General features: G+C 44.4%; 1 protein-coding gene across 1 annotated transcript in view; it reads right to left on the minus strand.

Annotated features, from left to right (window-relative positions):
- Window positions 1-14601, minus strand: part of LOC120734889 (zinc transporter 6-like) — a 55157-nt gene that overhangs the window by 14867 nt on the left and 25689 nt on the right. The window contains exons 7-9 of the mRNA XM_040033993.1: window positions 7464-7544; window positions 4168-4203; window positions 963-1057 (exon numbers count right to left, since the gene is read on the minus strand). Coding sequence (XP_039889927.1) covers window positions 963-1057; window positions 4168-4203; window positions 7464-7544 — 212 coding nt within the window. The remainder of the gene's footprint in view (window positions 1-962; window positions 1058-4167; window positions 4204-7463; window positions 7545-14601) is intronic.

Raw genomic sequence — 14601 nt, forward strand, 5'->3', positions numbered from 1 at the left:
AAATTTTAATAATATTTATGCATTAAATCCATAGTAACCACATTAATTGCAAAAAAGTGCAACAAACTACAGAAAAATTGAAAATCGTTTTTGTTTTTTTTACATATATTTCTAATTAGAGAAATTTAAGAGGTTTATCCCTCAAAACTTTAAATACAAAAAAGTTGCAAAAAATAGTTTACAACCACAGGAAATTTATTTTGAGTGTCTTCATAGTTTTATTTTTGAGATACAGCAATTTTTATATACTGCAGGAAAAACAAAAAACAATCCTATGTTGCTAATTTGCAAAGAAAACAGCAGGTGCATCAAAATAAACTATTTCCAGCAGTGCAATTCGAGTTCTGAGCATCCCAGAAACTATTCAGAAAAGCATAAACCGAGGACAAGCTGATGGCATAAGATGTAAGTACAACTCCTCCGGTTTCATATGCAAAAAAATTATTGCGCTAGCTTACGCGGTTCCGGTTCTACAGGGATCTACAGGGATAGTTACGCAAAACGGAGCGTGCCCGCTCTGACCGGCTTTAAAGAGTTAAAGCTTCAAATCTAAAGACATTCATTTCACTCTTGTTTGTAAAAGGCTCTGAATCCATTAGGTTTGGGTAGAACTCAGTCCATTTTTGATATGTGCTTCAAAATGATGCCCCAAACCTTTAGATAACACGTCTCACAGAAATCTTAGTGATGGGTTCAGATAACAATAGCAACTGCATACACACATTCTCGTTTTGCTATCTTAGTGAGGACATCTACTTGAAAAATAAATGCCTAACCCTAACCCTTAGCCTAAGCCTAACCATAACCCAACTGTAACCCTGACACTAAAACCACATTTTGAGTCTCAAAAATACCTTCAAACTTGTGGGGACCCCACGAAGATATGAATACACACACACACACACACACACAGCAGGTGGGGACACGCACTGGTTTAACTGCGATGAAGAGGCAGGACGTACCTTCTGAGACGTAGGCGAATGGTTTGTTCCTGACCGACAGTAAAGTCAGCAGGTTGAAGAAGAGAGCGACGAAGGTCCCGACCAGCAGACGCCCGCTGCAGACAGAGAGAAACACGTTCAACATGTTATCCAGACACAGTTAGGTCTGCAAATGTTCCCACAGGAACTCGGGGTTCACATGTAGGCACGACAGATCTGAATCAAAGGATCGGACTCTGATCGCCTCAAATCAAGGAGCCAAACACAAATATTGCTTTAAAAGTTTATGACTGCAGTCGCTTTTGTACATTTTCAGATGAAGAAGTAGAATAAAGTCCATGAAATAAATCTAAGATACACTTTTTGTATTTTAAATATACGTGTTAAAGGAATGACGGTAGATTGTGGATGGGATTAAGATGCTGGAACGATGGCTTCAACTTATATTTGCGTTTTCTTTCTATTTAAATGAAATAATTTGTGCTGGCAACCTCAGGTGTGCCGTCTTCTTTATATATTGCGTTCACTGAGATTTTTGTATTTTTTAGCTGCGGCTCTTTGAGCATCGAGCTCTGATCGGCATGGATGGATTTCCATCGATCAGAGTTGGATTCAGGAGCTGATGAACGGCATGCTGCACAGAACTGTAGAGGTTACGAGGAAAGGTGAACGCTGTGGACTCCAATAAGTCTTTGAAACATTTGAAATTCTTATGATTGGTCACGAGGTTATTGTAGTTATCTAAAACTAAAAACTTAAACTTGACCTTTAAAAAACTGAAACCTCGAGAGTTTCACTTACTAAACAAAACAAACACTGAAACCGTGAAGTGGAGCAAACAGACTGAGCCCCCACGTGGCCACACCCTCGCCTCCCCGAGACCTTTTCCAGCGATCGGGCCCTCAGATCATCTGATCAGGGTCCACATCGACCGCGCTCTCAAGGCTGTACCTCCTAAAGTGTGACGCAGCCCTGAAAACGCACGTTTACAGGGTCGCCTTTCCTTCATCTGTCATCACTGATCTTATTCAGCTACAGCCATGGATGCTGGGATATGTACGCCTCTTTAACGGGTGAAGCACTGCTCTAAGACACGCTGTACACATAAAGGTAAAACTTTTAGAGGATCATCGGACCAACAATTTTAAGGTCTAAAATCTAAAAAAAAAAAAAAAAAAAAAGACGTCATCAGCAAGCTAAACAGCTGAAGTACAGATTAACGTTTTTAATTAACATCCTTGTAATAAGAGCCTGTAAATAGATGCTTAGTAAACCATGTTAATGAGACTTAATAAACAAACAAACAAACACAGAGTTTGAGCTCGACGGCTGTTTGAGTGATTAAAATTTAATGGTTAATGTTTTTAAGGCTTTGTCTTTGTGTCCCCAGAAGAAGTCGAGTGACTGTGTAGTATGAGCACAGATTTACACACACACACACACACACACACACACACACACACACACACACCAATACACTAATCACACGGGACAATCCATTTAAGAGCCTAGAAATTTGGTCCAAACAATCAGCGGGAGGCGAAACGCTGCCCGACGGTGAGCCAGAATAACTGGATGATAACCTCCTCCTCCCTTTAAAAAGGAGATTAAAGAGAGAGAGAGTGTGTGTGAATGTCTCTCGCTCGGCGGACACCTTTCATGCCGTCCAATCACATCTCGTCAGAGAGGAGAGAGAGAGAGCGGAGTGGGGTGGGGGGTAATCTCGTCACAAGAGACAGGTTTAAAGCTCGCTGTTTTATTTTATAAAAGCCGTCGCTAATCTGCTTTAGAACCGAGAGAGATGGACAAAGATGGAGAGGGGACGAGCGAGAGAGGAGAAATTATATTGCAGAAATCAATAATCATGATTGTTTTGGTCAGATTTTAAAACAACTATCACTGACTCAGGGTCGTCTGGTAGGGAGTTTAGGGGAGTCGTCATGTAGTCAGTATAAAAGAGGGCCGCAGTTTCTGAAACACGAAGCCGATACTGCCCTAAACCTGCATTCTATTTAATATCCACCAGGGGGCGACAGCTGTGGGACGAAAAAGACTTCTAGACCTGCTGAAACTAAGAGAAAACTGTCAAAATCAACAACCTGTAGTGATGACTGGAAAAATAACAATCGGTGAGCTGGTTCTAAAAGCGAGGTTGAGACGAGCGATGGAGGCAACCACCAATCAGAGTGAAGGGTACGACTGATTGACTTATTCTGAGTGGTAAACATATCAGAGGGCTACCTGTGGATCCTGAAATACCAACCACCAGATGCAAAACAATGCATGAAACTTAAACTAAAGTTATCGAAGGATCACTTTGCATGAACGCGGGACATCAGCGCGAGGTGTTTCTGACATGGAAGGCCAGCCTGAAACCTCCACCATGAGAAGTATTGCTGTGTCACGTGGGGGTAACAAGAAGCTTGGGCAGCATCAGGTTATCCCCAAGCTTTCCTGGACTAACCCGGGGTCTCCGTTTGGTTTGGAACTCCAAAGGGAGGCGTCCTGACATCCAGGAGACGAACTCGGCTGACCACTTCCATCTGAGTTCACGACCGTTAGCGACTCAGCTCTCTTTACCGCGATGGTTTGGTACAGTGCTCGCATCACTGGGACCGTCGAGAAACTAAAATATCAACCAGCGACTTCCCATTCAGATGCAAACTGAGTTAAACTTTGATGTTTGGCTGCGCCGATGCCTGAAAGGTTCAGTAAAACCTCCACGCTCCACCTTCCCAACGCTCATATCTCCACTCTGATTACCTTGATGTTTATTTCAGACTTCACAAGAAATCTGAACAACCTACAGAAAACTCTGAAACCAGGAAAACACTCGGTAGGTATGGAAAACATAAACGATACCACCGAGGGAGGAAGCATGGACAGATCTTACTGGTCTGCTTTAGTTGGTGTATGCAGACTGGTCAGTGAAGGAGGCGAGGGTTCAGCGTGCTGCTGTGGACAAACACGATCCTCCGACTCAGTCCCAATCCCGCCGTGTTTGTGGGTCTGTCTGACCCAGTTTGTTTGGGATGTTCTGTTCTGACAACAGCTGGCAGGCTCTGTGTGTGTGCTTTTACAGACACACACACAGGTGTATCATGCTGTGTCTGTTTATTTTACAATGTCACATGGGAATTTGTGTGTGTGTGTGTGTGTGTGTGTGTGTGTGTGTGTGTGTGTGTGTGTGTGTGTGTGTGTGTGTGCGCGCAGGGGTAATACTTACGTATGGACCTCAGGCTGCTCCATGAAACGCTCCACACTAACAAAACAGAAACAAACACCGTCAACAACAGTGGCCAGGTGGGACTACACTGTGTGTGTGTGTGTGTGTGTGTGTGTGTGTGTGTGTGTGTGTGTGTGTGTGTGTATGTGAGAGAGCTAGAGGCAGAGTGATCGAGACAAATGAAATGAATGAAAGGAGACAAGGGGTGAACAAACAGAGAGAAAACAGGAAATACATTAACACACATGCACGCACAAGCATGCATGACATGGTTTCATCTGGCTCCGCCCCCTGTGCTGCTGCCCTACTGAGCCTTTCATGGTGTGCACAGACCCCCCCCCCCCCCCCAACATGCACGCACGCGCACACACACACACACACACAAAGCTTTGTGTGTGTGCGCTGCCTCGCTCACAGGGAGGAGCAGAAACGAAGAAAATCACAGACCTTTAAATTAAACTGCTGTTTAACAGCAGCGTCCACCAGCAGCACACAGGAAGATTTAACCCTCGAGTGCCCGGCCTGGTGCACAGTCACCAAACATGAGTGTATCAGATGAAATGGTCACGACTTTTAACCTGTTCATTTGGGTTTCTACTCGTAACTGAAAATGCTCCAAAGAGAGCCATGTTTCCTGACTTCCTTTCCTAAACCACCTCAACCTGATGGAGCTGCAACTCCAAGCTGCCTTCAGAGCTCCTCCTGCATCTGCAGCCTCATGGTTCTGGTCATCCAAGAGTTCATGACAGAGGGACCCACGGACAGAGGGACACAAGGACAGAGGGACACAAGGACAGAGGGAGCCACAGACAGAGGAACCCACGGACAGAGGGACACAAGGACAGAGGGACACAAGGACAGAGGGAGCCACAGACAGAGGGACACAAGGACAGAGGGACACAAGGACAGAGGGACACAAGGACAGAGGGAGCCACAGACAGAGGGACACAAGGACAGAGGGACACAAGGACAGAGGGAGCCACAGACAGAGGGACACAAGGACAGAGGGAGCCACAGACAGAGGGACACAAGGACAGAGGGACACAAGGACAGAGGGAGCCACAGACAGAGGGACACAAGGACAGAGGGAGCCACAGACAGAGGGACACAAGGACAGAGGGAGCCACAGACAGAGGGACACAAGAGGACAGAGGGACACAAGGACAGAGGGACAGGAGAGGGAACCACAGACAGAGGGACACAAGGACAGAGGGACACAAGGACAGAGGGAGCCACAGACAGAGGGACACAAGGACAGAGGGACACAAGGACAGAGGGAGCCACAGACAGAGGGACACAAGGACAGAGGGACACAAGGACAGAGGGAGCCACAGACAGAGGGACCCACAGACAGAGGGACACAAGGACAGAGGGACACAAGGACAGAGGGACACAAGGACAGAGAAACCCACAGACAGAGGGAGCCACAGACAGAGGAACATAAGGACAGAGGGACACAAGGACAGAGGGACCCACAGAGAGGAACCCACAGACAGAGGGACACAAGGACAGAGGGACACAAGGACAGAGGGACACAGGGACAGAGAAACCCACAGACAGAGGGACACAAGGACAGAGAGACCCACAGACAGAGGGACACAAGGACAGAGGGAGCCACAGACAGAGGGACCCACAGACAGAGGGACACAAGGACAGAGGGAGCCACAGACAGAGGGTAGGTGGACTGACAGATCTAAAGCTGAGCTCAGTCTGATAACACGTCTGTATCAAACCTCACATTCCTCCTTTGCATCACTCGTGAAGAAGAACATCCCAGAATATCTGAGCGCTCTCTCAGCCCAGTGAGGTTCTGGGACTAAACACCTTCGTGGTTAAATTTAGGCACTGAAAATGAGGTGCAGGCTGTTTGTCATCCATGTCACCTCCGTGAGTCTGCACAGAGAGACAGACTCTGCAGCAGTAAATCTCGTGACCCTCGGTGTGTTAGGTCGGAATTAGAAGCTCGCCACACCAATGACCCAGCTCATGTACGAGTCGTGGTGAACTTGACGTGTTGAATTTACCTGAGACGTTTCACTGACAGCTGCAGTGCAACTGAAGACTTTAACCTCACTGAACCACAAACCGATCGGCCGTATTTAAACCTGATGTGATTTTTGCTTTTATTAATGGAGCTAATCAAGTTTACTCGGAGTAAATCACTTTATGCAGCATTCAGGTTTGCAATATTAAAACTAAGACTCAGGCTAAGCTGCAGAGTCCTGACTGAGCGCAGACAGAGAGCACATTTCCCCATCATTAGTGTCTCTGTGGAGAAATGAATTTAAAATCCTTAAACGTCAGGCCCGATTAAAGACCTCGTAGCAGCACATCATCCACACACTGCAGGCTGACTCGTGGTTTGCAGTGTAACTCAACGTTGTTATAATGGGAGGCAGAGCAGTCAGGACTCTCTCCTGTGGAGCGAGTCGCAGTAATAAATACAAATGAACTTTCTGTGAATCTCATTTTCCTCTTACACAAAGGCCACGTTTACAAAGTGCTCTGTGGTATTTTAGGTGTGTGGGGTCAGTTTTCCTCAACGCTCCGTTCATAAATGCATTTATGCAGGTTGATAAATGCTGAGGCCAATATTCCCAAAACACACACGTGTCTGCAGATGAAAGCGTGAACAGACCTGTGTGTGTGTCTGTGTGTGTGTCTGTGTGTGTGTGTTTCAGTTTTCTGGAAAGGGAAAGGAACCCCTCCCTCCCCTGAGAACTGACCGCAGGACAACCTCACACAGGCCACCTGAAGGTGTGACTGTGTGTGTGTGTGTGTGTGTGTTACACTGACAGACACAGCTAGGCAGTGACATTCCCACAGTCTGAAAAACATCTCAAACACACACACACACACACACACACACACACACACACACACACACACACACACACACACTCACACACACACACACACACACACACACACACACACACACACACTCACACACACACACACTCACACTACAGCAACCCACTTGCCCAAAAAGTGTTTGTGTTTTAGAGTTTAGCAGAAAAACTATTTCACACCCATTTTTGTCCAGTTGTTTAACATCAGTCTCATCACAGTTTGCAAGAACTATAACTGTCAGTTAGTGAGATCACTGTTTAAAAAACGCTGGCAGGAGTAAAGAAAGAAGGACTTTTTCCAGAAGAACGATTGTGTTTAATCGAGATAAGGCTTAGACGTGAATGAAGTGTGTTCACACTTTTACCCGAACAAACCACGGGTTCACAAACGTTTGAATGTTCCTACAAGAGGATTAAAAGTGTGAGTGAGAGAGACCTACACACCTTTCCTTCAGGATGAACAAAGCTCCCAGCTGGACGAGAACAGTGGAGGCAAAAACTGCCAAAACTTCCAGTCTTTCAAACCTGCAGACAAGAGGAACACACACACACACACACACACACAGTCAGATATATATACACGACACACCAACACACTCATCAAAATCCAAAAACGCTGATGTTTTGGACTCATGCTGGTGTACGGTCACTTCCTGCCGGCTTTGAGCACCTATAAGCAATATTCCCACTGCAGCAGCTTCGGCGGCCGAGGGAGATCTGCTCAGCATTTACAGGGTTGGATGCTTGATTCAGATTCTGGGTCTAAAGGTTTCCCTGAAACACCTCAAGAAAAAGAGATTACGATTTCTATTTTCATGGGCCTCTGTCAAAAACAAAAAAGTAAAAACGGTAGATTAAGAGCAAAAAAAAGGACAATTATGGAGTAAAAATAGTCAAATATAGAATAAAACAGAATGGAGTTTATTCCTTCCAGACTCAAACATGAAGCTGAGGTCTGTCGTCTCCGAGCCTCGGGACACGTCCCTGCTTTGGGTTCACACTTTAATGCTCATGCACAGGAACATAGCCTGACATAACCTCTCCACAGGGAGACAAATGAACCGCTCCGCTCTCTAACACCAGCTTTACTCTGTGAAGCATATTCAAATATAGTCACTCAAATATACATTGGATCCATCTCACTACAATAACCTGAACCAGGATGTGCCACAGCTGCAGATGCATGTCAAATCAAAACGAAGCAAGCGTCGGCCTCAGGGCGAAGAGATGAAGCTGCGACTCAAAGTACTGCAGCTGCAGTTCCTCTAGTGCCCACCAGAGGCTCCATCAGTGGGTCAGTCTCCATTAGGGCTGGGTATCGATTTTGATTTCTATGATCGAATCGATTTAATTCAATTTGGACTCAAACGGTCAGAAATATTATAATTCTGATCATTTATCAGCACATCTCCATATTTTATATATGTATAAAAACAAAGCTGACACTGTGAGACTTCGTCAGAGGAGTGAGCATCACAGCAGACGCCTTTGTGTCAAAGTCACTGAGGATAAAACAGAAAAACATGAAGCACATTTTCCTGTCCTGTCCTGTTTCTAACAGAGAACCTTAAAAATATTCTGCACTCAATCAAAAACTGAGGAAAACCATGAATCAACATCTTTACGTTACCTGATGCTGCTGAAGTGAAGCAGAGCAAAGTTACAGAGGTTTGATTACAGACACAACGAAGAAATTTGGCATCACTTTAAAAAGTTTACATTTCTTCCTGACTGAACAGCAGAAACGAGGCTTTACTGTCATTTCTGGAGGAAAAAAAAAACAGAGGCCGACAGCACTGAACACAACTGTAGACTCATGCGTAACAAGCAAGAGAATAATGCAGAAAACTGAGATGTTTGATGGTAAACTGGTCTCTGAGTACGCTGAGAGAGAGCGCTGTGAGGAAGTGTGATTTTATCGTGGTGGAAGCAAAAGTAAAAGGGAATTCATGACGATGTTTATCGAACGTGTAGTTCGGATCTTCTTTTGCTGCTGGTTCAGTGAACTTTGGCTGGAGTGATGAAACCTGCAGCCTCAGAATCTGTGAGACGTCGGCTTTCAGCCCCGGGGGCGTGTCCGTACCATCGAGTGACCGTGTACCTGCTCTCATTTACTGTTTCACCTGTTTGGCGGGTGCTGAAATAGTTCTGTGACCTTTAACCTGAGATTCTGGTGTTTCTGGCAAAATGCATTTATAGTTAAAAATCGATTCAGGATTTAATGAATGAATATCGTTTTATTCAAACTAAAATCATTTTGAATCGGAAAAAACGATTTTTTAAACCCACCCCGAGTCCCCTGAGACTCCCAGGTTAAAGTTTACAGCAGAAATAAACATGTTTACAGCCTGATGCACTGATGTACATTTAAGGAGGACTGGTTCGGTTTGAGTCTGCAGTCTCAGAGGAGGAAGCTCATGTAAAACATACTGACGGCTGCATTATGTGTGAGTATTCTCTGTGAGGAACCAAAGCTCAACACCAGCTGATTCAGACCGGAATAAACCCTTATGTCACCAATAACAACCATGAATACACCTCTGAGTTTAACTCCACCCTCTCACATCCACCCTGTTTATCGGACACATTCACACGTTCTTTCCTTTCACAGGAAGTACAGTTTCTCTCAGAAGACACTTTGATTTCCAGGTACCCTGTTTAGCCCCTCCCTCTCGCAGTCATTTGTCCTGACCCTGCAGGTCTTGGTGCAGGTGAGGTGAACAGATCGGGGCTAAGAGGCTGAGTGGATTCAGTCTCAGCTCTAAAGAAGAAACTTGGCTGCACAGTTAGAGGTTTGATTTCTGAATGTGACCGCGTTCAGAAATCTCTGAACCTCTCAGCCGGTGTCGTCACCGCCGTTTGTGGCAGCACATCGTGTGGGCGGGACTCGTCACCAGGGAAAAATGGGGATGTCTATTTCCGAGCAGCGAGATAAGGCGGACAGAGACAGGAATGGGGCGACGCCAGTCCTTCGCACAATGGAGGCGACAGTGGTGATGAGGTGATGAGCTGTCAAGATACTGTTGCCATAGAGACAAAAACCAGAGACTTATGAAGCGACTGGATTTGTCCAAAGTCCTTCAATCTCAGAAAAACGCAAACCCTGTTTAAGTGAACACTGATGGATCTGAACTCTTCCATACTTATTTTTCCTAAAGATAATTATAACATGTGCCAATGTGTTTTTGATTTTAGACCAATAAGATTCAGCTGCTCATAGGACCGCCTTCAGCAACAATAAGCTGCTGTGATGGTTTCTACTAGAGATGGACCGATCCGATATTACGTATCGGTCCGATACTGACCTAAATTACTGGATCGGATATCGGAGAGAAATAAAAAATGTAATCGATCCATTAAATATCAAAAAAGCACCTCACAAAACTTGCGACACGGCGTAACTCGGCCCATAACCTTAGCACATCGGAGCAGTATGCATCACGTGATAGAGCGGCTGTGGCGTGCGAGACCTGTCTGCGGTCTGGTTGAGTATTTGTAGCCTCGCTACCAAACCAGCATTTCATCTCCGAGAAAGTGATCCCAGAGAGAAGAAAGCAAGTGTGTAAGTTCATCTCTGAATGTTTGTAAAGCATTCAAGGTTAACAACAGATACATGGAGCGACTGCCTCTCTCTCCCTCTCCTGCTGCTACTTCAATTGTGAAACTGATTATTGATCAGCTGATCGGCTTTTCTGTCGCGAGTCCGTCTCTCTTGTTTGTTTATTGCTCACTTCGTGCCACAAAGAGGAAACCAGCGGCTGAACAACAGCAGCACGTTTAAGCTTGATAAGCTGCTGAATTTATTTAATATTACTTTCTACACCAGGATCTTTTTCTAGCTGACGGCTGGTAACTGTGCAGGGGCGGATCTAGCAAAGTTTAGCCAGGGGGGCCGATAGGGCATTAACAGGGAAAAGGGGGCACAAAGACATACTTTTCTTTCTTATTCTCATTTAAAATGTCGAGCTTTTAATAAATAATTATCTGAATCTTATACACAAAGTTTTAATCTGATGTAAAATGTATAGAAGTCCATTACTGTATATAGTAACTGTTAAGTCTAATATACCCTAGTAAGCTATAGTACTTTTTCCTATGGGAAGGTACCATCTTGCAGTCTGCAGTTCTGTTGAAGAAAGATGTTGAATCTATTTAATTATTCTTGAAAAATAATTGATTTCTGTGCATTTTTTCACACTGCATCAAATTATAGTTGATTGTGTTGATTAAGCATCATGAGGTGGGAGGTGGGGGGTGGTTCCCTATTTTTTTTTTTTTGCTGGGAGTTTGGAACCCCATTAGTTAGGTTGCTTACTCTTTAAAATACCAGAATAGGGAGGATGGTGCAGGTTTAAGTTTATTAGATTGATCAGTTTTGCTGAACTATGAAATATTTTGGGTGCAGTGTATTTTTTGCATACAGGTATAACAGAATAGCTTTAGTGTTTTATTTTTTTTTTAAACTTGAGTATGAACTTATACAAAACGCAGCAAGATATTAAAAAAACAGTTTTGTTGATTAAAAAACACTATATCGGATTCATATCAGTATCGGCAGATATCCAAATTTATGATATCGGTATCGGACATAAAAAAGTGGTATCGTGCCATCTCTAGTTTCTACTCTTCTTTACGGCGTTGCTTCAGCTCACAGAGGTTTTCAGCACAGCTCTTTGAAGCTGCAGCATCTCAGTCAAGCTGAGCTCTGCGCTGTGACATCACCATCGCTGCAGCTTCATTCTGTCCTTCTTCAGCTGTTCTGTTGCAGATTTGCTGCTGTGATTGGATCTTTGTCCTGCTGATGACTCAGTTTGGTCCAAGGTGTAGCTGTGGGACACATGTGACTCTACTTCGGTATACTGAGGAGTTCACGGTCCACTCCTCCCCGTGCTCACAGCTGGTCTGAGGAGTTGGTTTTGTGCATTAAGGACAAACGTCTCCTCTGTGGTCTCGTCTGTTCCAGCAGTCTTGTTCTTTGTTCAGATGCAGCTTTGCAAACCTAAGCTGTGCTGCTAACCTTTCCAAACCTGCCATGACCTTTAACCTTAAGCCTGCTAACTGAGGCCTGTAGAATCTGCAGTGGAGCACAGCCCGGTCTGACCTCAGGGGGACTTTGCTGGACGTCCATTCCTGAGAGGACTGTGGCATTAACACACACCTGAACGCTCCAAACCTCTGCTTTACAGATGTGCTCACTCTTACTGATGCTCAACTAATCAAGTGCGTTGATTAGCAGCACACCTGTCTGGTAATCAAAACAGGCGGGGGGGGGGGGGGACAAGGTCTTGTGAGAGACTTTACTCGACGTCAGCGGGCTAACTCCCGACGCCTTCAGGTTAATGGGTTCCTCGTCTCACCAGGACTGCAGAGTGGGGACGCTCACAGATGACTCCTAAATAAAATCCCACATAGTTCCCACTGATGTGGGGTCAAAGGTCACACTCTGCTCTGCAACCTCCTGTGGTTAATCTACACAGGCTCCACGTAAAGCTGCCGTCTGCTGACATCATCATGTGTGCCCCTCCTCCTAGTTAAAGATAAGATCAATATTGATCGTACATAAAGTCAGAGTTTAGTGAGGACGCGTTATTACCGTCCATCACGCCGCTGACTTAAAGAAGTGAGTCACAACTCAACCTCAGTGCTAATGAATCAACACCACGCTGTCGGGTGGTGGCGATGATGTTTTGGGGGAAACAGAATTAGAAGCTGCCTCCTTCGCTCTGACAGCCCTGTCACAGTGCAGATGACAGCGCCGCTATTCATGGTTTATAATTGTTTCAAACATTTGAGTCTAAACATTTATTCACCCTGTAAATCCACTTTATTGTGTTATATTCACACATTAATGCAGCATATGAAAGCTCTTGGTTACTTTTAGAATTTAACTGTTATTATGTGAAATTCTTTTCATGTAACATATTTTATTTCTAACAGTTTGCATTTAGTGTTTCATTTCATGTTCTTAACGTCTGGGATGAATAAAAGAATATTTCTGATTAAAAATACTTATGGGGATAGTTTTGACTGCTAATTTAAATGGCTGAATGATAACGTCCCACTGTGATCAGGTGGTCATCACCGAGTGAAGATCTGGATCATGTTTATCTTTTCATTATTCGTCAGCGTTTATTTTTTGTTTGATGTCCTTTATTAAATTGTACATTTACTGTTTTCTTGTTTTTATGCATCATGTCTTAATTTTAATGAACTGTAAATTGTCTTTATCCAGCATCATTTCATACAATTTATTTTATTTGTATATTCTAAACGTACTCTGGGTATAATTACAGTTAACTGGTCATTTTGGGCACATAAGCTCCGCCCACCTACTGATCAAACTTTTGGTTTGTGAAGGATAGCCAATCAGAAGAACGCTGATTTCATGGAGGAATTAAAATAGTTTGAGGATGATCCTACAGGCTGCAGAAAAGCCCAGAATCAGTCAAATATGGATTATTTTGAACTGTGAATCATGCAAAGCTGCTCTAACAGTTAGAATAAAAATATGGAGCTGGATAACTTTCATGATAAGCCTACTGTGATCAAACTAAACTGCAGCCTGAGGTGGTCATGAGGTGCTAAGAATTAGAACAAACATGGATCAGGCTAATTCCTGAAAAGACCAGTTCAGCTCCGGTGGGGTTTAAAGGAGTCAGACACTGGTTGAACTGGGGTGTGGGCCATTTAGGTACTGAAAGTCCATTAGGACACAAACACAATTGCAGACACACAAACACACACTTGGGCATTATGGGTGTCAACTGAAGCTGAAAAGCAGATTTCCACACGATCACCAGTCTCCCACACCTCAAGGTCAGAGATCACCTGTCAGCTGCAAAAGCACTGTTTAGCCAGCTCACAGACACACACAGACAGTAAACTGGCTGTGTGTGTGTGTTCGTGAGAGACACACAAACAAATGACAGCGCATAAACAAACACAGATGGAGCCCAAACCAAAAACAAGGAAGCGATGCTGATACATTCATGTCAGTAACGACTGCAGTAAATATAAACCAACGGATGCCTAAAAATAAATCTCTCGGGTCTGGACCTGGAAAACGAGTCTACAGTCTGGAGTGGATCACGGCCACGGAAGGTCGCTGCTAATTTCACTTTTCAGAGGCCGACGTTTAGCAACGAAAAGCAAAAGCAAAGGCACAAAGGATCCCACAAATCTGCTCAGAAATACTGCAGCGTGCACTTCAAAAGAAGTACAGCAAAGCATCGACTGTATAATAAAGATGGAGCTAATCACTGTGCATTCATTCTTTGTTAAGTCCCATTTTTATGCTTCAACTTAAGCATTTTACAAAGACAGAAATACCTGCTAATTAATGCTGGAGCTCAGACGTCACAGACAGTCTGTTCAAACGATATCTGGGGTCCAACTGTAAAAACACGGCCCAGAGGTCCCGTTCAGAGGACAGCTAGCAGCGACGGCTACTGTCAGTCAAAGAGGCCACGCCCATAATAATGGAAACATTTTGGTTTTAATACAATTTAAACAGCTAAGTTATAAAAACCTTTTCTCCCCGTACAGTTGTTATGAAATGATCTATAAAAACCAGAACAGTTTG

This window comes from Simochromis diagramma, unplaced genomic scaffold (genome assembly GCF_900408965.1).
Source record: "Simochromis diagramma unplaced genomic scaffold, fSimDia1.1 OVJJ01000176.1, whole genome shotgun sequence".
NCBI lineage: Eukaryota > Metazoa > Chordata > Actinopteri > Cichliformes > Cichlidae > Simochromis > Simochromis diagramma.